At 39.5% G+C, this 23,045-nt stretch overlaps 1 protein-coding gene across 4 annotated transcripts in view; it reads right to left on the bottom strand.

The window, feature by feature from the left end:
• Positions 1-23,045, bottom strand: part of LOC135711766 (pseudouridylate synthase RPUSD2-like) — a 594,258-nt gene that overhangs the window by 125,217 nt on the left and 445,996 nt on the right. For all 4 annotated transcript variants that reach the window (XR_010518505.1, XM_065234728.1, XM_065234730.1 and 1 more), the window contains exons 4-5: positions 3,397-3,484; positions 3,094-3,316 (exon numbers count right to left, since the gene is read on the bottom strand). Coding sequence is in view for 3 of the 4 variants with exons in the window: in XM_065234728.1 (XP_065090800.1) it covers positions 3,094-3,316; positions 3,397-3,484 (311 nt within the window). In the remaining variant the exon portion in view is untranslated. The remainder of the gene's footprint in view (positions 1-3,093; positions 3,317-3,396; positions 3,485-23,045) is intronic.

Raw genomic sequence — 23,045 nt, 5'->3', positions numbered from 1 at the left:
CAGCCTACTGTTTCCGAGTTGTATGGAGTTAAAGAAAAAAAGGTCTAAAATATGTTTTTTTTTTCTTTCTGTTCCAGTTTTTTTGCTTACAACCATAGAATATAAAAATTGTCTCCTATTCAAATGTATTAAATAAATAACTTTTGTGAAGAAACATGCTGGCTTAAGCTTCAAAATTTAAAAATATGTAACTCGAAAACAGTAGGCTGTGGCGTTTTGACTTCTTGAGAAGTGTTGCTAATTTTATCAAGATAAGCAACTTTGCTCCAGAAGTCAAGTCTTCACAACGCCATTTCTTTGCATTAAAACAAGTTATAGAAATAATACATGCTCCACTTAAATGATGCAATCTCAAAAACACCAAAATATACCTCTTTGAAATTTTAACATTTTGTTTATCGAGTATTGCTTAATTTTTGATGAAAATGTCAGGTTGCGATTTGTTGCGCTTTGGGAGATATTAAAGTTCAAAAATTGTTGTTTTTTCGGTATTTCAACAATATCTTTGAAATTTGAAGCTTAAACCAGTACATTTCTTCACAAAAGTTATTTATTTAATGTGTTTGCATAAGAGAAAAATATAACATTATATGGTTGTCACCAAAAAAAAAACCGGAACAGAAAGAAAAAACCATATTTTAGACATTTTTTTTCTTTAACTCCATATAACTTGGAACAAGTAGACTGTGGAAATTTTACGTCTTCAAAAGAGTTGTTTATTTTGCCAAGGCAAACAACTTTGCGCAAGACATCAAGTCTCCAAACCGTCAGCGAAAGAAGTTAGATTGTGGTGCCATCTTTGCGGAAGAGTTTTGAACTATTTGTTCATGTCAATAGATGGTCCTTATTATGATGAGAAACTTTACCCAAGGCACCAAGTAGCGGAAATGCTTCGTTTAGGAGTTATTCATTTTGCTCCGCTAGATTGCATTTCTGTGCACCGGTGGTTCCCTAATTGGCACTATATTAAATTTCTATGTTCGGCCTAATCACCCATTTTGGACCTATCGAGGAGAGAAACATCAAATAAATCCACGATTTCAGCGTTAACAAGTCAATTATGCGTTTGGTACGATTCTTTAGTTCAAACGCTACCGAATGAAGTCAATAAAAACGCGTGATATGAAGGTTTGTACCCTTTATTCTCAAAAATAAAAGAATGGCGTTTTAATGCGTTAGGCCGAATTTAGAATCCGCAGGCCGAGTTTGGGGTCAAGAGGCAGTGTTCAATTATTAACAATATTACAACAATTAGTTACTCTTCATGAAATCTTACGGAACGTACGGAAAGGTGAATAGATGCAGAAGTCATCTGCAGCGAAAACATTTCATTTTGTGAAAAGAAAATCCACTCGAAAAAATAGAGGCAAAGCGCGGAATGTGGTAAGTAGCCCCAAAATTAGATCTAAGCCCTATCTGCGCAAAAAAAGGATGAAAATTTATATCAAATTTGAGCTAGTCACAAGGGTCAAAAACTGGAGCACTTACTCTATTCGTGTTATTTTTGACACTGCAAGTTGGAAAATATTTAAGAATTCAAAAGTAGGAGATTTTATCTTCTTTTTAACATGAGAAGTTCTTTTGAGTTTTAATGTTATCGGTTGTTTTGGCACCACTTCTGAAATTTGCCATGGGATTTTGAAATGTTTGATCCGGTTTGAAAGCATTGCGGAGGAATTAGAATTAATGATTGATTTGCTTTCCTTCATTTAATCTCATCAAACATAAGATTTTCCAGCCGGCGCCGGTGGTGTAGTCCGTTACCCAGAAGCGATCAGCTATGACTGCTAACCGTAAGCATAAATTTAAAATTAAAATGTTCAGCGAAAAACCTAAATTCCAACTGAGAAACTTCGAACTGTGACGTTCGGACTTTTGACTTTTAAACTGATACTCTGGATAGATTATTCTGTCACCAGCCCTAAACTAAAGTACGGGAGTCTGACTTCAAACTTCCGTCAATCATGACTGACATTTATATGTTTATTGTTGTCATTATTACTGTTCGCACGTGTGACAGTTGATCGGCAGTGCTGCGAGAGCATTCCATTTTATCGAAAATTCGCGTCGGAATAATCAGTGAGCAAAGTTGCGATCTAATTTTTATTTAAATGCACAATACTTAGATCGGCAGTGCTTCAGCAGAATACCTTGACCACTGGAAAAAAAATAAGACTCTGATAGAGGAAAATAGTTCCGTGAAGTTTTCCGATATTTGACTCAAAACGGTATTTTGTAATGTGAAGATGGCATTCTGGTTCTGGTAAGGTTGTAGATTACTAAAATAAGGCTAAATTTATATTAAAATCCCCGTTCGTCACACGATACATTCCCGCATGACTAGGCATGAAATTCGTTCTTCTGTTCAATTCCGAATTACCAACACAGTTGCATTTTTCCTAAAAGCAACCAACGAAAATCACACAAAGCACACCGAAGAAATGGATGGATGAAGAATGGGAGAACACACACTCACAATGATGGAAATGAAAAGAAGCTGTCATGGATGACGCTTCTCAAAGCAGGTGAAACGGGGGATGGGTGTAGGTAGGCAAATGACTGTTGTTGTGTTGTTGCTGTGTAAGTGTGTCTGTTCCTAGATTCAAGAGCATTTGAAGTATAGCGGAGGATCTCGTTCGAATCGATAAAAGGGGGGTACGGCGGCGGGGGAATAAATAGCGTAGCAATAACGCAGAGCTATGTACAGAGGTACTGGGCGCGAGTGTGTCCTATAGATTGTGTTCAACTCTCTGTGCTCAGTTTCAAGATCTTTGGGCGATCTTTTGTGGTTTAGTCTCTAGTAAGGTGCACTATTTTTTACTCGTCTATACAGATTTGGTTTACTCGAGTTTTGATGGGTCCTGACAATTTTTACAAATTTTGCATTATTTTCGAATTTCCAGTCGCGATTGTTTTACACAGTACACAGTGAAGACAAAAAAAATCGCCTCTACAAACTACTGGTAAAAATCGAAATTAAGAAAACCAGGTATTCTCAACTGAGACGGAGAAAAGAAGAAAACCGAGTCCGGGATGTTTCCCCGCTTTTTTCCGGTGGTTGTGGTGGTGGTGGAGGTGGAGTGTGTAATTTACCTGTGCACGATGTTCGCCAGGAGATCGTTATGCTTTAACCTATAGTCTGTTGGCACTTTTTCGTAGTTGACCGTCAGCGTTCCGGCCTTGATGCACCGTTCGTACTCCTCGGCCGGGTGGGCCCGGAACTCGCGGGCGAACACATCCAGGATCTTCTCGCCCACCCAGCGCCCCTTGGTGAACGTGGTGAAGGTGAAGTAGTACGGGTACACCTTCCGTAGGCCTGCGGGCGGGAAACAGGAGAAAGCAATTAGACAAAACCGTTCGATTGCAATCGGACATAATGGTGAATGGAGGACTTACCATTTTCAATGTAGTAGGACGTCTCGTGGTACCGTTCGTCCGTAAAGCCAGGCCGCTTGGCTTTCAGTGCTTTGGTTTCCAGCTTCGCCTGCAAACGGGACACAAAGGAAAACGTTAGGAGCTCGTCAAATTCGAGGATGGATTACACACTGCTATTGAATGGGACAAATGTTTCGGCAAATAATCGACTGTTTGGGGAAAGTGAGAGCCAGTGCTTGAATCGATGTGGCAACCTAATCCCAAGCGGATACAATGTACACGAACAAATGCTTGCTGGAGATATAATCTGTTATATGGAGGCTTTGTTCGTAAATAATAGATATGGGATATTGTATTTTCGATTCACTTGTTCTTGGGCTCTAATTGCGTTTCAAGATTGCATGCTTGCTGAGGATAAACGTGTCAATCATAGGAAAGCTAAATCACTGTATTACATCGTTTACAACCATTTATCGAAAAAAAATAAGATGTTTCACCCATTTTCCATCTTCAACACATCATGAGCTATAAAATGAGTAATCCTGGCAACACTGCTCTTTCCTATCATAAAACGATCATCAGTAATTGTTCCTCAAATCTCACACTATAGTAACTCAATCAAAAGGCCATGATGCTCTTGACAAAATTTCCAAACATCAAAAAAGTTAAACTCGATTCGGCAAATTCCTTCCACAAACACTCTGGTCCGGTTGGCATCAGGCAAACTTCTCAACAAGTAAATTTAATTACGTCCATAAGAAATTCCACCCAATTCAATTAACAACCAAAATCCAGCAATCTTAATTTCAAAGCCAACAACTTGCTCAATTATTGCCCCCACACCGGGGTGCAACTTCTCCTCCCATACTGCATTTTTCCCAAATCCTGCCAGCCCCAGGGAAAGAGCCGACCCAAACTTTTGCTTTCCGATTGTCAACTGTGAACGGACGACACTGCACCGGAGCTGAGCAACCACCGATGATTCCGCACCCCCATCGTCTTTCAACAATTGTCGTCACAACCCGGGTCCAGAAAAGGATCGGAGCATTCGCCTGGCGACAATTATTGTTTTGCCCAAATAAGTTTAGCTGTGCCAAGTGAGCAAAAACAAAAGCAGACACACCCAGGATATTTAGTAGTACCGCGCGTGACGCAAAGTTGAAACCGGGAAGCGAAAGTTTTCTCATTCGAAACAATAAGTAAGTTCGTGTCACTATTTTCGCAGCAGCTCGGAGTTCTGTTCTGCTACGTGATAGTAGTCCCGTTAGAACCGAAGACAACCAATTAACAAGATTGACAAGTCTGTCCAAATCCAACGGGATTCAGATAAAGGTAGAACCTCTGTGTTGCGGTTGGCATCTGAGGTATAAAATTCGCCCGCACGGCAGGTGAAACTAGCTCAAAATTTAGTTTGACTTTCACCATTTTCGAGACACGTTTACACGATTTTCTTCGAGTAACCACACTTTCTACGAAAATGAATATAATCCTCCCGAATGTTCGAATTAGTTTCAACGGCCGTGTGGAGGAGCTTTTGCCTTTGAGTGGTAGATGGCGTTTGCTTATCGTGCTTTCGTCAGAGTGGCCAGGCTTCTCGATATGTTGTCTTCGCTAGAACCGGAATTCGAGTGTGAACTTTCTACGAATCGTATGTATACGATGTAGCCATGAGACTATTATGGAGCAGAGAGGGGGGACCCATCTGCAACATGTTTCAGCTGTTGGGTGTCAAAATAAAGTTTTTTTTTTTGTGCAGAGACTGTTTGTTACGAGGTTCGCTACTATGGTGTTGGTGGTGAAAAAGTATGCCGGAAAACATGGATGGTAGATGTTTGGAAGTTCTGGATTTTGTCTCAACAAAAGTTTGCGTACATTGAGGTGTCAAGCTGGGGCAATCTGAGATAATTTGGGATGGAGTCCAGTTTCTAGGGCAGACAGAACGCCGGAGCAAACTATTGCAATTGTAAAAAGATGATTCTTCTAGCACCTCGGACCATTGATTCCTTAGGTTTTACTGCGTATAAATCGAAAATTCTGTAACTTGATTTATGGAGGGCTGACAGCAAGTTTCAAACTTTTAACTCCTACCTATTTTCATATCGTAAAGGAAAGTTGTAATTCAATCAATCCTTTCAATCGAAACTATACAATTGATCAGCTAATGAGGTTCAGAACACTTGCGAGTGAAAACAGAGGGACTTACCCTTGAATGCCTCTGGACTATTTAATGTAGACCATGGGACTTGTCCTACACTGCTGTGTGTTGTACTGGATGTCCACAGAACATTATTTTGAAAGAATCTGAATTGATCTTGAACTTTCTTTTTGACATTTGATTTGATAACCTCATGATTTGCTTATCGGTACCTTTTCATTTAAGTTGCGTTTGAAGACCTATAGACCTGCTTCGTCCAAGGATATCCTTAAACTTCTGAACTCCCATGGACTGTCCCTTCAAGATATCAGGCTGAGATCTCACTTGACTTATTCTTAATTAAATTTAGATTGACCCTAGTATACAAATTTTGATCCAGCGAATATCTTACTTTTTGATTTACCCATACTACCCTGTCAGATGAAGCTCCCTTTGAAGCCCTCTAAGTCCTAAGTTCAAAAATCTTTAAAATAAAAATCTCCGAAAAGACAATTCAGTTTCCAAAAATTTAATCTCAGACGTCATTTCGATTAGGTGAGCCATTTTCGTGCTAGTACAAGTACGCCATTTTAAAAGATTGGGCGAGAGCCAAAATGGCCTAATTTCAACACAAACTTGGCTCATTTACCCAAGCGAATAATTATGCGAAGTTTAATGGAGTTTTGAGAGGTAAAATCTTAAAATCTGAGCTTTTCTATGAAGACTCCTGCATATAATTCTGAATTTCTCAGTACTGTACCATTCATGAACTTCTCAGTACTGTTTCTTAAATTTCACTAGCACTTTGCTTTGAATTTATTTGAAATACATTAGACGGTTTAGCTCACAATTACTTCTGGGCTATCTTCCAGTCATCAGAGCTGATCCAAGAACCCGAGCCTAACCCAAAATCGAAGACTACAGATCAAGAATACTGTCAACTATGAGACCAACACAATCGCGTCCTCTGCCGGGCAAAGGTAAATGCTTCGAACGAATTTGATGGCAAAGATTACAACCTCAGAAGAAAGGTGTGTGTATTTGCTAATTTTTCTCTGCAGTACTTCCACCTTCGCTCGAGCGCAGCGCTACTGTATCTGTCGCTTTGATTCTGGCAGAGTTGCCAGTCTTCTTGATTTGATGTCTTCGTTAAAATGCTAAAACTCAAACGACCTCACATTGACAAAAACCAGAGACATTTTACATAGATTTAAATTAATGGTCTAGAGCGTTAAATTACAATCTGCTCCGCTTTATTATTTGTTTGTCAACATTATTTTTCATACGGCAAATCAATGAAATTCATATCGATTTCATGTCGCTAAAAGTCATAAGTGGTAATTATGGAATTCTTATGTTCTTTCGCCTCAGTGTAGATTGGGAATCTCTAACCTTTCCGTAAAACTGGTAGGAAAAATCTTTGAAGGAAATTTAATATACACTAGCTATCTCAATTGGAAGACATCTGGACGAGGGAGGGACTTGCTTTGGTGCTGCCTTTGAACAAATCGGGATGACATCTTGTAGGCCTCTGATGATAAACCCTGAAAATCTATGATCCTGCCTTTGCAGACCGTTGGATAAGGCCCGAAATGACTGACCTAAGGCCTCAATCGCGATTTGAGGGGTGTTTTGGTGCTCGGATTCTTAAATCGCGTTAATCTCTTTAATTAAGGCTTAGATCGTGATTTGAATGGTGTTTTGGTGTTTGAAATCTTAAATCGCGTTTATCTCCCTATTTAAGACCTTAATTACATATATCTCCTTAATTAAATCCTCATTCGCGATTTGAGGGGTGTTTTGGGGTACAAAATCTTTAATCACGTTTATATCCTTAAATAACACCCAAAGAGGTGATCTTTTTAATTAAGACCAAATCGTGATTTACAACGCTCAAATCACGATTATCTGCTTAATTAAGCCCTAAGCCCTATCTCCTTAAAAAAGCCCAAATCGAGAATTGAGGGGTATTTTGGTGTTCAAAAACTTAAAACGCGTTTATCTCCGTAGTAAAGTCCAAAATCTCGATTTGAGAGATGACTTGGTATTCGAAATTTGTGTAAACGCGTTTATCTCCTTAAATAAGACCCAAATCGTTATTTGAGTGTGATTTCATATCGTTTTTCTCGATATTTAATGCCCAAATCGCGTTTATCTCTTTTATTAAGGCCTAAATCATGATTCGAGGGGTGTTTCGGGGTTCGAAATCTTAAACCACGTTAATCTCCTAAATCACGTTTATCTCCTTATATATTGGGGGGTGTTTTGGTGTTCAAAATCTTTAATCGCGTTTATCTCCTTTATTAAGAACTAAATTACGATGTGAGAGGTGCTTTGGTGTTCGAATTCTTGAATCGCGTTTATCTCCTCTATTAAGACCTAAATCATCATTCGAGGGGTGTTTCGGGGCTCGAAATCTTAAACCGCGTTAATCTCCTAAATCACTTTTATCTCCTTAAATAATGCCTTAATCGTGATATGAGGGGTCTTTTGGTGTTCGGATTCTTATATCACGTATATCTCTTTAATTGAGGCTTAAATCGTGATTTGAAGGATGTTTTAGTTTTCGAAATCTTAAATCGTGTTTATCTCCCTATTTCAGCCCTTAATTAAGTCCTCATTTGCGATTTGAGGGGTGTTTTGGGGTTCGAAACCTTTAATCATGTTGATATCCTTAAATAACGCCCAAACAGGTTAAGAAGATCACCTAATCAAGGTCTAATCGTGATTTACACCGCTCAAATCACGATTATCTCCTTAATTAAGCCCTAAGCCCTATCTCCTTAAATAAGACCCAAATTGTGATTTGAGGTTGATTGCACATCGTTTATCTCAATATTTAAGGCCCATATCGCGTTTATCTCCTTAAATAAGGCCTAAATCAGGATTTGTGGGGTCGTTTGGTGTTCGTAATTTTAAATCGCGACTGTAATTATGACCTAAATGATGATTTAAGGGGTGCTTTGTTGTCCGAAATCTTAAATCGCGTTTACCTCTTTTATTGAGGCCTAAATCATGATTCGAGGGGTGTTTCGTAGTTCGAAATCTTAAACCGCGTTAATCTCCTAAATCACGTTTATCTCCTTAAATATTGGGGGTGTTTTGGTGTCCGAAATCTTGAATCGCGTTTATCTCCTTTATTAGGGCCTAAATCATTATTCAAGGGGTGTTTTGGGGTTCTAAATCTTAAACCGCGTTAATCTCCTAAAGCTAGCTTAGTTCCTTAAATATTGGGGGGTGTTTTGGTGTTCGAAATCTTGAATTGCGTTTATCTCCTTCATTAAGACCTTAATCATGATTTGAGTGGTGCTTTGGTGTCCGAAATCTTGAATTGCCTTTATTAAGGCCTACATCATGATTTGAGGGGTGTTTCTTTGCTCGAAATCTTAAACCGCGTTAATCTCCTAAATCACGTTTATCTCCTTAAATAATGCCTTAATCGTGATATGTGGGGTCTTTTGGTGTTCGAAATCTTAAACCACGTTTATCTGCTTAATTAAGGCAGGGTGTTTTGGTGTTCGAAATCTCTAATCGCGTTTATCTCCTTCATTATTATTATGATTTGAGGGGAGCTTTGGTGTCCGAAATCTTGAATCGCGTTTATCTCCTTTATTAAGGCCTATATCATGATCCAAGGGGTGTTTTGAGATTCGAAATCTTAAACCACGTTTATCTCCTAAATCACGTTTATCTCCTTAAATATTGGGGGGTGCTTTGTTGTCAGAAATCTTAAATCGCGTTTACCTCCTTTATTGAGGCCTAAATCATGATTCGAGGGGTGTTTCGTGGTTCGAAATCTTAAACCGCGTTAATCTCCTAAATCACGTTTATCTCCTTAAATAATGCTAATGCCTTAATCGTGATATGAGGGGTCTTTGGGTGTTCAAAATCTTAAACCGTGTTTATCTGCTTAATTAAGGCATAAAACACGACTTGAGGGGTGGTTTGGTGTTCGAAATCTCTAATCGCGTTTATCTCCTTCATTAAGGACTAAATTATGATTTGAGGGGAGCTTTGGTGTCCAAAATCTTGAATCGAGTTTATCTCCTTTATTAAGGCCTAAATCATGATTCGAGGGGTGTTTCGGGGTTCGAAATCTTAAACCACGTTAATATCCTAAATCATGTTTATCTCCTTAAATATTGGGGGGTGTTTTGGTGTTCGAAATCTTGAATCACGTTTATCTCCTTCATTAAGGACTAAATTATGATTTGAGGGGTACTTTGGTGTCCGAAATCTTTAATCGCGTTTATCTCCTTTATTAAGGCCTACATCATGATTCGAGGGGTGTTTCGGGACTCGAAATCTTAAACCGCGTTTATCTCCTAAATCACGTTTATCTCCTTAAATAATCCCTTAATCGTGATATGAGAGGTCTTTTGGTGTTCGAAATCCTAAAACACGTTTATCTGCTTAATTAAGGCATAAATCACGATTTGAGGGGTGTTTTGGTGTTCGAAATCTCTAATCGCGTTTATCTCCTTCATTAAGGACTAAATTATGATTTGAGGGGAGCTTTGGTGTCCAAAATCTTGAATCGAGTTTATCTCCTTTATTAAGGCCTAAATCATGATTCGAGGGGTGTTTCGGGGTTCGAAATCTTAAACCACGTTAATATCCTAAATCATGTTTATCTCCTTAAATATTGGGGGGTGTTTTGGTGTTCGAAATCTTTAATCGCGTTTATCTCCTTCATTAAGACCTAAATCATTATTTGAGGGGTGCTTTGGTGTCCAAAATCTTGAATCGCGTTTATCTCCTTTATTAAGGCCTAAATCATGATTCGAGGGGTGTTTTGGGGTTCGAAATCTTAAACCGCGTTTATCTCCTAAAGCTCGCTTGGTTCCTTAAATATTGGGGAGTGTTTTGGTGTTCGAAATCTTGAATCGCGTTTATCTCCTTCATTAAGACCTAAATCATGATTTGAGGGGTGCTTTGGTGTCAGAAATCTTGAGTTGCGTTTATCTCCTTTATTAAGGCCTAAATCATGATTCGGGGGGTGTTTCGTGGTTCGAAATCTTAAACCGCGTCAATCTCTTAAATCACGTGTATCTCCTTAAATAATGCTAATGCTTAAATCGTGATATGAGGAGTCTTTTGGTGTTTTAAATCTTAAACCTTGTTTATCTGCTTAATTAAGGCATACATCACGATTTGAGGGGTGTTTTGGTGTTCGAAATCTCTAATCGCGTTTATCTCCTTCATTAAGGACTAAATTATGATTTGAGGGGAGCTTTGGTGTCCAAAATCTTGAATCGAGTTTATCTCCTTTATTAAGGCCTAAATCATGATTCGAAGGGTGTTTCGGGGTTCAAAATCTTAAACCACGTTAATCTCCTAAATCACGTTTATCTCCTTAAATATTGGGAGGTGTTTTGGTGTTTGAAATCTTGAATCACGTTTATTTCCTTCATTATGGACTTAATTATGATTTGAGGGGTACATTGGTGTCCGAAATCTTTAATCGCGTTTATCTCCTTTATTAAGGCCTACATCATGATTCGAGGGGTGTTTCGGGGCTCGAAATCTTAAGCCGCGTTAATCTCCTAAATCACGTTTATCTCCTTAAATAATGCCTTAATCGTGATATGAGAGGTCTTTTGTTGTTCGAAATCCTAAAACCCGTTTATCTGCTTAATTAAGGCATAAATCACGATTTGAGGGGTGTTTTGGTGTTCGAAATCTCTAATCGCGTTTATCTCCTTCATTAAGGACTAAATTATGATTTGAGGGGTGCTTTGGTGTCCGAAATCATCTTGAATCGAGTTTATCTCCTTTATTAAGGCCTAAATAATGATTTGAGGGGTGTTTTGGGGTTCGTAATCTTAAACCGCGTTAATCTCCTATATCACGTTTATCTTCTTAAATAATGCCCAAATCGTGATATGAGGGGTGTTTTGGTGTTCGAAATCTTTAATCGCGTTTATCTCCTTAATTAAGGCCGAAATCATGATTCGAGGAGTGTTTCGGTGTTTGAAATCTTAAACTGCGTTTATTTGATTTTTTAGGCATAAATCACGATTTGAGCGGTGTTTTGGTGTTCGAAGACTATAATCACGGTAATATCCTTAAATAAGGCCCAAATCGCGATTTGAGGGGTGCTTCGTGGTTTGAAATCTTATATCACGATAATCTCCTTAAATAATTGTGATTTGCAGGGTATTTTGGTGTTCGAAATCTTATCTCCTCGCTTTTATCTCCTTAATTAAGGGCTAAATCGAGATTTGTGGGGTGTTTCGGGGTTTGAAATCTTATATCACGATTATCTCCTTAAATAAGGCCCAAATCGTGATTTGAAAGGTATTTTGGTGTACGAAATCTTTAATCTCCTTTACCTCCTTAAATAAGGATCAAATCATGATTTGAGTTTGATATAAATGGGTTTATCTCGATATTTAAGGCCCAAATCACAATTTGAGGGGTGTTTTGTAGTTCGAATACTTAAATCGCGTTTATTTCCTTAATTAAGGTCAAATGTCACGATTTGAGGGGTGTGTGGGATTCAAAATCATAAATCGCGTTTATCTCCTTAATTAGGGGCCTTAATCACGATTTGAGGGGTGTTTTGGTGTCTATGTGTCTACCTTGAAAATTTACTCACAACTCTTTCCAGGGCTTTATTAGAATATTCTGAAGCATTTTCTTTGGAATCACTTCGCTTCACAGAGTTTATTCCAGAATTCTTCTAAAATAAGTTTGATATTCTCTCTAAGAGTCAGTGTTGGAAAAGTTCGCGATATTTCACGAAGTTCTCCAAGGGCAAAGCTCGCGAGTCATAGTGATTTTTTGCGAACTTTTCCATCACTGCTGAGAGTCCATACAAAATGTACAGAAAATCTTTGCAGATCAATCCAAAAAAGCATGAAATTCATTCTTAGACTTTCTTCGAAGCTTCCTTCCGTTAATCTATTTAAAATTCGCTTGAATGCTCTTTAGAAAATCCAGAAATTAACCTAAAAAATCTTTAGAAATTGTATTCATAATTGTTTTGGAGCTTCCTCTAAATTCTGAAATTTTGCGTAGAATCTTTCTTATAATTCTCTCGTTTCGCAATGCGCTTGGAATTCCCCTAAAATAACTCTCAGAATTCGTTTCGAATTGTGCCCTCAAAATTCGATTCCACGATTAATCGCGTTTATCTCCTTAAATAAGGCCCAAATCGTGATTTGAGGTTGGTTTAATCACGTTATCTTGATATTTAAGACCCAAATCGCGATTTGAGGGGTTTTTTGATGTTCGAAATCTTTAATTGCGTTTATCTTCATACTTAAGGCCTAATTCGCGATATGAGGGGTGTTTCGGGGTTCGAAATCTTAAATCACGATTATCTCCTAAATAAAGCCTTAAATCACGTGTATCTCCTTAATTAAGGTCTAAATCACGATTTGAGGGGTGCTTGGGGTTCGACATCTTAAACGCGCCTATCTCCTTAATTAAGGCCGGAGCCGATAATTCATTGGTTCGTTACAAAATTCTAGGTCTAGTAGGAGTTGAGTCGTATACTCGCGGGGTACAGAGTCGAAGGATAGGATCAGGGGAGGAGCATGGGGGCGGGGTTTCGTTGTCTCATCAAAGCGTTGTCGCCATTCTAGATTCAACTTCGTCTGGAGTTCTACCGAGTGTGGCAACCAGTGGGCGACAAAAAACAAATAATTTAACAGGACATTTGAAACATTGATTCTTGAATACCATTGTAATATTTTGTATTTGACTGCAAGGCCTCTAGATAGATCCTTAAAAAGCTCCCTAAACTTGTCTTTGAATGCCAATTCACTTGCCCAAGAAGTTTTTTAAACATACGATTGATGAAATCAGGATTTACTCTTCTAGATTTCTGAGGACGATTTCTTGAATACGATTGATTTTGTTATTGAAGACCTCTCGAATATTCATAAAATTCTTAAACTGATCCTTGAATCCCGTCAAATTGATTTTAAACTATCCTTTATACTGGAATATGCATTCTTATTAATTTATTTCTTGAAGGCATCCCAAAATATACTTTAATTTTTATAGTACTTTTATAGCATTCTTCACGCCTCAATCATGGTGTACAACGCCAATTTGGACTGTAGATTGACACAATTTCTAGAATGTATCTATACATTCCTTTATACTTCTCGAAGTCCTTTATATCTTCGATTAGAAGCCTCTGTACTAACCTTAAAAATTCTCTGAAATTGCCCCAAAAGTCACTGGTGAAACTCATCACTTGCCTTAGGGGATCTTTCTAATAACTCTCGACCGATCGTTAAAGGCATTTGAATTATCTCTTGGAATAAAAAGTAATTTGCATCGGTACCAATCTCAAAAGTCTTCGAGACGGACCTTTTCTGCTGTCATTGAAGTCCTTTGGACTTACCCTTCAAGAAATCTGAGTTGATTTTTTTATGATTCTGAAAAAGTCCTTCAAGACCTGTGAATAGCAACAAACTCGTTCTTGAATTCGACTGATCGACTGAATTGCTTGAAAATTTGTCTCAAATGTCATCTTAACAGGAAGATTAAGGGGAAGTTTAACGCTCCAAAAAAAATACGTTTCGATTTTTCTAGAAATTTTGGAAAAATATATCAAAACTCTAAGAAAATCACATTTTTTCTAATTTTCCAAAGAAAATTCAGGTAAAAAAAAAATTTTTTTTAGGTCGTCATGGCATAAAGTTGGACTCAAAAAACCACAAAACATCGACTTTTAGGTTTTGCTGAGAGTCCAATTTTATTTCAAGATGAGATAGAAAAAATATGTTTACATGTTATTTTTGTCAAGCATCTAAGAAAGAAACTGATTTTCTTGGATTTTTGATAATTTTTCCCAATATTTTTAGAAAAATAAAAACGTGCCGAAAATATTTTTTTAATTTTCGGGGCGGTAAACTTCCCCTCAAGTCATTCTTTGGATTTGTAAGTCCCAGTACTGGACATTGAAGTTCTATAAGTTATTGGAAGTCTTCGGCCTAGCTCTCTTTGAAATTAACGAAAAAGCCCACCGAACTCCGGATATTAATCTGTCTTATTAACCCTTGGACAGGTTATTTAAAAAAAACATCCAGCCTGGGCCTCGAATTCATCAGCATCGTTGAAGACATTCAAATTACTCTCGAATAAGTATTCTGAACAGATCGAAAAATGTTTCCTTTGGGATTTTCGGTCCTTTATGCCCTCTGAACTGGTCTTTGATATCCAATTGACTTGCCGACCAGGCTTGATGAAACTCCTCAAACTCACTGGAGGATTTAAAACACTCTTGTCCTGCGAGTTTAGCCAGCCCTCACCTCGAGTGAGTGGCGGCAGGAATATGGAAGAAGTAAACAAAAACTCCTCGAGAGAGAGGGAGAGTGAACTTCAGCGAGAGGATGATTTGACGTGAACTGCGCTTTTCGAGACTCCGGATGAGTGGAATGATTTGGCAGTAGGCATTCTACTCCTCAGAAAAATGCTACGCTCGACTCATTTCAAACTCGCGAGTGAGGCTCCACCAAGCCTGTTGCCAACCCGGAACATGTCGTTCAAAAAGGTCTCCAGACTTGTGCAAAGGGAAGCTGTACCGGTCATGAGTATACTTGTCTTCAAAGCCCTCTCGAGTTATCTGGACAAATCATAAAATATTACTTAAATGCTTATCGAAGTATTTTCAAACGGCCCTCTCGAGATAAGTTGATAGTACTTCGGAGTTACCCCTTTAGGCTTTTACTTGTCCTCAAAGGTTTTTGAAGGGATTGATTCCAAAAACGTGTCTAAGTTAACTCTGGGATGATCATAATTGCAACGTTTTCCCACGTACAAGATGACTCATAATTATTTTTAAATTTAGAAATATTTCTAGCGCAGTTTAATGCTTCAGAATCAATGAGAGTTTCATTTCGTCGATTTCTCCTCTTTAAAATTACTTCCTTCTTCTTCTTACTCGCATTTCAAACATATTGCTTATCGCATATTAGCTTATTGCGTGCGCTCAACTTAGTGTCCTAGATGCACTTTCTAAGTTATTAATTGAGAGCTTTCGATGCCTGTGCCATTTTTTTGCATCAGAATAATTGAGTGGCAAGGCATGAACAACAATACTCTAATGCTCAGAGAAGTCGAGAATTGTCCAACCCGAAAAATTCCTAGGCCGGACCGGGAATCGTACCCAGCCACCTCCAGCATGGTCTTACTTTGTAGCTGCGCCTTTACCTACTGAGCTACAGGGAGGCATCCAATTACTTCCACCAGGTACATATTCGTAAATGTTCCTCAGGCAGTATCTTCTTTCATCCTATAGGCGATTATTTCAGTCAACAGTATCGTGTCAGAGTTGTCAAAACAATAACAATCCCCCCAAAACGACGTCTCAGCTCACCAAACTTCAACCTCCTGCAGCCTTAAGGAAATTATTTAACATAAATTTCACCGAAACTGGGTGGACAATAACAATTTCCATAATATCAATTATATCCATCATTTGCCACAATGTTCTGCCCTGCTCTGCCACTGCAGTATGCTTTTGACTATTTGGACGGCTGTCGTGTCTGTCGCAGCTCTCACCGCCACACAATGTCGTGCTTCTTGGATGTTTGACTTCACGATAAACGCCTTATCCGCCCTCCACCCACAAACACCGCAAGAATCGAGAAACCATTCAGTTCTCCTCCGACACCGTGAGAGCGTGAGAGTCACGCGCCTCACAATCGATTGGATATTAATAGCTCCCTCTGCTCTTCTGCTTATGCTGCTGAACTGCCACCGGTGTATGGCTCATAAAATCTCGATTAAGTGATGTCGCAGCACGAATCCGGTCTCCCCAAAACGATTATGGCACCTTCAACCTTTTAGAGCCTGCCGATGATGATAATGGCACGACTACGACGACGACGACGACGGGAAAAAGCATCATTATAATAATTTGAATGATTTGCAGGAGATCGCACGCACCCTCCTCCCGAAGTGTTGGTTAGTTCGAGATTCGACTGAACAAATTTGGATGTCCCTGGTGAATCCCCGAAAATGCAACACCTTGAAGACTTCCAGGAAGGTCCCCCCTCCCCCCTTTGGTACGATTTTTGATTCCTCTGAACCGAGGAGAGCACGGCGAAACGGCGATGTCTTATCAACTTCCCGTTTCGTTCGTGTCGTTTCAGTCTATGAAGGTGGCTTAATGATGATTTTCCGCTTCGTTGGCTGGTGCGGTTGGATGAGTGTTTATTTTTGGATTTTTTTTTTATCAAGGAACGAGACGAAGCGCGCAATTAAGGCGAAGATGGGACATATTTTGAAATTTCCTTCCGGCAGCCAGGGGTTGCCCATTAGAATGGTAGGTGTAGTACTTGCTGTTTAATTTGAAGAGCATATGCTTGAAGATAGAATAGAAGCATTTTCGTCATTACGGAGACAAATTAATTGATTTAAGGTGTAAATTGATGGTAATTCAAGAAAAGTTCTTCGGCAAAATCAGAGCATGAATCCCACCTCGTAGTGTATTTTGCTTTATCTAATACATGACTGGCGATAACTGCTGAAAGCTCCTCCCCCCCTCATTTATGCATGTTCCCATAGCTGGGCGAACAGCACAGAAACAAAGTAGTCATCCTCGGTTGCTAAAATATTGCTGAACGAATGAAAATCTCGCGAAGCAAATTGCCCTTAACGAAAACTCGGAAAACGACTGACACGAATCAGGTGAGAAACTGAAAGAATGTGAAAAACTATCACTGCCGAGTGCAACCCGATTGAATGTACAATAGCTTCAGTGCTTAACGTCTTCGATTCTGAATAAATCCACAAGTTACATAGTACAGTATTTCTCAATATGAGCGTCGACCTTAATAAGTTGCAGCAGCATAAAATCATTTCTAATAAGTTGCAGTGAAGGCAATAACCGATCCTAAGAAGCTGTAGCCAAAAATCGTTTCTGGTAAGCGGCAAAATTCAAAAATTGTTCTCTATAAGTTACGGAAGGCTAAAATTATGCTCAATAGATTGCAGAAGAGCATAAGGAGTATTAGTAAAAAATCGGTAAGTTGAAGCCGTAAATAGATCGAAATAATTTGAAGAAGCCAAAAATCGATAAGGTACAGAAGCTGAAAATCGTATTTATGTGTTGCGAAAGCTGTAAATAGTTCATAATAAGTTGTAGAACCCAATAACCGATCTCCATAAGTTGCTGAAGCCGAAAATCGTTTTCAGTAAGCAGCATAAAATCGTCATGTTTGAGGTTCACGAGCAGAAAATCGTTTTTAGAAAGTTTCACTCGGAAAATTCCAAGAAATTTGAAAAAAAAAACTTTAGTCTCAATTTTTGCGAATCTGCTTCGGTTTCCAAAACAAAGCTATTATGCAAAAGGTCTACGAAATATACATTTTTATTAAACATAGACTAAAAGGCATGGAAAACCAGTTCCGGGAAATTGGCTCTACATGTTCCGGGGGAAGCCAAAAAAAACTTACAGAAGAAGTCAGAAGTAGAAAGAAGCTTCTGAAGGCAGATGAAACAATTTCAGGGCAAGCCAGAAAAAAGCATCCGGAAAAAGTCGGAAGATACTTCCAAGGAAAGCCAGTGAGAATTCTGAGAGAAGTCACTAGAATGTTCTAGAATATTTTGGAAGAAGCTTCCAGAAGAGGTCACAAAAAACTTTCCAGTAAGCCGGAAGACAATTACATGGTGACCAGTGATTTCCAATCAGCAATTTCCCGGAATTAAGCATCAATCACTTTCACAGTTTACTCCCGAATTGTTCTAAAATTAGTTTGAGATTTCCTCTGGGAATCCTTACAAAATGTATTTATAGCAATCTAGAAATTCTCTGCAGATCAATCCAAATAAAGCATGAAATTTATCCTTTGTTCTGCACGGCCACTTACCATGGCCTACTAAGCATCGCTTGCACAACTTATGCTGATCCACCAACTTATGCCTTTCATCCACAGTAGATCCCCTGAACTTATCGCAATCACGGAGTTTATGCTGCGTCCGATTACACGCTGGGCAGGGATTCGGCTCGGATTTTGGCTTTGGCTCGTCTGTTGATGGTTTCATCCTGGATTCTTCCTCAGTAGTGTGAGCGTTGACATAACTCGATATGTCTTTCTTCTTCCCCTTCTTATCTTCCAACTGGACCAACTCGGACGATAGCGAAACATGACATGCAGCGGTTCTAATCGAAGACACGTACTTGCTGAATGCTTTTAATGAAACGTCACCGGTTCGTTGGGTGTGGAGTCCCCACTCGAGTCGGAGATTCGGTGGAAGTTTGGCTACCAGCTCTGATAGCAACATCGGGTTAGATATATGGCTTTCCATCTGCGCGGCTTCAACATACGTAACAAGGTTACAGACCTCACGCCCAAATGTGACTAAGGTATCCAGTTTGTTTATGTTTGGGTGGGAAATGCACTAACTGTTCGGGGCGTCCACACTCGTCACGTAATATTTCGATAATATTTGGAACTGCTGCTGGCAAAGTGAGGATGCTTTGAACTTTCTCTCTAGCATTTCCGACCAGACATTTTTGCAGTCTAGCCAGGTTCTCATCCGGCTGAATCCCACACAGTTGCGTCGTCGTCTCAAAGGCTTGCACAAACATCGGCCATTCGAGTGGATCGCCGGAAAATTTTGGCAGTTCTCTAGACACCACCTATCGTGCGGCGAGTTGTTGTGCACTGATTACTCCTACTGGCTCGTACGTAGACTGTTGTTGCATTGGGTAGAACTATTGAGGAGCTGGTTGCTGCCAAGGACTTGGTCCGTACTGTGCTTGAGGTGGATGCGGTGGCTGGTTATATATTGGAGGTTTAACGTTTTGTTTTTGGTTGTTCGTTCGTGACTCGAAGATGACCCGTGGTGGAACAGTCGATAGGGAAACATTCCATGGTTGTTTGATTGCTTGTTGTTGGTCGTAAATATGTCGATGCAAAACTGGTTGAGAATCATCTTGGTGGAATCAGCGGCCGAGAATAGTCCCAGGTTCGATTGTCTATTTCCCATTCATCAGCGTGTCGGGGTGGGATAATCGGGGGAACAGTCGACCGAGTAACGACTGGTTGAGCAACGTTTCGACGACGATCAATTTCACCCTCGATTGTATGTCGAGGTAACGGAACAGGTAGGTGAAAATTCCGGTGGTCTTGTGCAGCTTCATGTTCCACGGTGCGCAGTGGCTGAACTGGTAGCATAAAAGCATGAATGGGAGTTGGTGGAAAACAATAATGCTGGCTTCGGAAAGAATGAATTGACGGTGGATTAGCCAGATGCGACAGGCCGGTTTTCTCTTGTTCCTGTTGTTCTTGAATCTGGTCAAAGTGCTCAATTAATCATTTTGTTCGACCATTTTCCACAGAGATGGCGCTGTTCCCCTGGTAGGAAGTGATAAAAATCCCCATATAGAAATTGAGAGAAGTGGGAATAATTCGCTTTCGGTTCATATTCAGGTCAAAAAAAGTGAACGACAACCTAAAGAAATTAGTCAGGGGCTTTGTCGTTCAGTTTTTTTCCCGGAAATTAATGCTAAACAAGCTACAATTAAATAAAACTGATTTTTCCCCATACTATTTTATCTGCTTTACTACCAGTCCCCAGAGAGCCAAAAAAATTCAAATTTAAGAGAGAAATTCTCTCTCACGAGCTAAATCTCTCAACATGCCATGTATTTTGTTGATACTCGATTTGTGATTTCCCTTTCACAGATTACAAAATAGAGTACCTGACACTACAAAACATGCATGGTACCTCGATATATGCATTTGCTTTAACATTTGAAGTCCCTCCTTTTTTACATACTCTGCGCAAAAGATACTTTATGCCCCGCCCCATACATAAAATTCGGCGGGAAATTCTGTGAGGGGTGAGCTATTTGGTGTGCAGAATGTGTAAAAAAGGAGGGACTTCGAATAATAATCTAAATGCATATAGAGAGGTACCAGACATGTTTTGCACTGCAGTGTCCTCTGTGAACAATCATAGGAAAACAGATTGTGTGTAGTTTCCGATAGATGTCACCGCAAACGACAGCTGTGACATCTGATGGAACATGAATGCAGAAGCTTGACAAAATGATTAATTGTTTCCACTTGACGATTTCGCTGGTCAGTTGCTTGTGACGGTATGGGTGTGGAGGTTCTAACATGTTCCACATTCGCTCCTCCAGCAGCTACTTCCAATGACTGATTCTGCTCATCAATCCAGTCCTGCAGTGAGGTTTGTCGACTAGAACAACTCCGATAACTCACGACGGTGCATGTTTCTACCCTCTCCGACTAAATTTCTGCTTCGAGTTTGTGTTTCAGAGCCAGGTATGCACGCCCTCTCTCTGCTTGCGCCATCTGAATGCGATCTTCCAATGATTTTGCTTCCTCTAGTTGTCTGAGACGTAGTCGAACGTTAGAGTCAGCTGATCTGCACGATCTGACAGATGTGCGGCACTCGTTGCAACTTCTGCTGACTCACGATCTTTCATCGATAGAAGCCTGCACTCCGGCACACTCAAAGTGCCACCAATTGTTGCATTGGTCACAAGCAACCATATTGTCGTAATGATCGGATCGATCGCATCCTTTACAACCCTGTGACGATGCCATTACGCTTGAAAAGAATTCACGTTACGGTGCAATTTTCGAATTTGTGAAAGCTTTTTGTAGTTGGGCTACATCAGCCACTCGATTGTAATTTATTTTAATTAGGTTTGAACAACAATCATTAAAAAAACATCAAATTGACTTACACATTGGTTTTAAACCAGCTACCGGGACCGCACTAACGGATCGTGTTTTAGTTTCAGTATGACTCTCGCTAGTTTTTCTCACTAGCGTGCACAGGAATCTTGTTAAGGAGGAGCAATTTTTTTTTTATATGGTGCTTTTAATCTGGGGATGGGGAGTACTCCAAAGTATGTGGTGGATGGTGCTGTACACCTCCTTCTATTTCCCTACTGTGCAATTTAGCTAATTTTATTTATTTTTTGCTCCGGTGGTGGTTCATCCTCTTTAACGCAAACTGCTTTCAGACAGCCAATGGAAATTTGCAATTTAATCCCATCGACGATGTCGATCATGATCGGTTCGTCAAATGGTTGCGATAGTAGAGCTTTAACCGAAATAATACATTGGCTGCAATGTTGTTGCCTTGGTGGTTGGATTCAGCTGAAGTCACGTCAGATGGTGGTGATAACACCGACATGAATGACCAATAAGAATCGCATTCTCCTTTCGCATGCACACTGCTTCGACAAGTACAAGGTTCAAACTGTGCACATAGCAGTGAACAAACAGTATATTGCTCTTGATCAATCCAATCTTGATCGGTGGTGTTGAGTACTTGGCACTGATGAAGTCTTCAAGAAGTAGATGAAATACGCGTATCTGTCAAAAGATACGCAATTATAAAGGAATTAAAAGGAAATAAACCAACACACTCAAAGCTCTTAATAAAAGTATATGGTTGTTTTTGTCCTTGCACTTGGCTTGTACTCTAGCAGTGCTGCCAGCCATTGTGCTGGCACCGTCAAAACATACTGCCATCACCTGCTCCCAAGAAATCGGCATAGCTGTCAGGACTTCAGCAATGGTATTGAAGATGGTCGTCGCGTCTGTTTTCAACACCCGTCTCACACCCACGAATGTTTCCGTCGGTCGATCATTATCAATAAACGGGAAATGGATGAAATGTCGGTCTAAATACCCCTAATTTGGGCCCATAGATAAATTCAGCAATTGACTAAATTTTCAATAGCGACCAAAAATATCTATTAGTACCGTCCCAATGACGCATTCATCTAAATAAAAATAATAAATAGCAGACTTATACCAACAATCAATATGAAACTAACGATTTTAAATTGGCTCACTACTTGACTAGCCTATTGGTCCCAAGCAAACGATTAATGTACCCCATTCTAGTCGAAATTCTAGTACTACACTATGTTTGTTTTGATTTGCTATGAAAGTTTGACAAACAAAATGAGGGGTTCGTGGATTTTCCTATATTTCGAGGGGTGCATCGATTAGCTTGGGACCGAAGGGAGTACCAGAGCTGAGCCAGAAAGTTGAGCTCGTTTCTTCGGGACCTTCTGGTCTTAGAGTTACCTCCATGCTGAATCCAAAAGCATCTTCAACCTTTGTACAGTTGCGAAAAAGTCCATCTTCAGAATACCTTGAGGTTCTTTTCGAAATTTTTAGAACTCAATGAGCTCTTTTGAAATTCTTCTCAGAAGTCCTCTGGAATTATTTTTAGAACTCTTCTTGACTTTTACTCAGAACACATTGGAAATGAAATTCCCTTAGAGTTTCAGAACAATTTCCTCAGTATTATCCAGAAATTATTCCCGGAATGAGCTAGACATTATCGGTACTCCCTTGAAATTTTCCTCAAAATCCCTTTGGAATTTCACTCAAAATCTATTTTTTCTCGGTATGCTTTTCGGAATTATTTTGGAACTATCTGCAGGATTCACTAGAAATTATTCGCAGAATTTTCTTTGGACTCTACCCAGAAATATTTTAGAACTGTCCTAAGAATTCAATATCCTTGAGGTTCTTCTCAGAATATTTTAGACCTTTTTTTCAGAACA

This window comes from Ochlerotatus camptorhynchus, unplaced genomic scaffold (genome assembly GCF_037179485.1).
Source record: "Ochlerotatus camptorhynchus isolate MF236.1 unplaced genomic scaffold, CSIRO-AGI_Acam_v1.1 ptg000438l, whole genome shotgun sequence".
NCBI classification, from domain to species: Eukaryota; Metazoa; Arthropoda; class Insecta; order Diptera; family Culicidae; genus Ochlerotatus; species Ochlerotatus camptorhynchus.
This window is presented reverse-complemented; position numbering and strand designations above follow the sequence as displayed.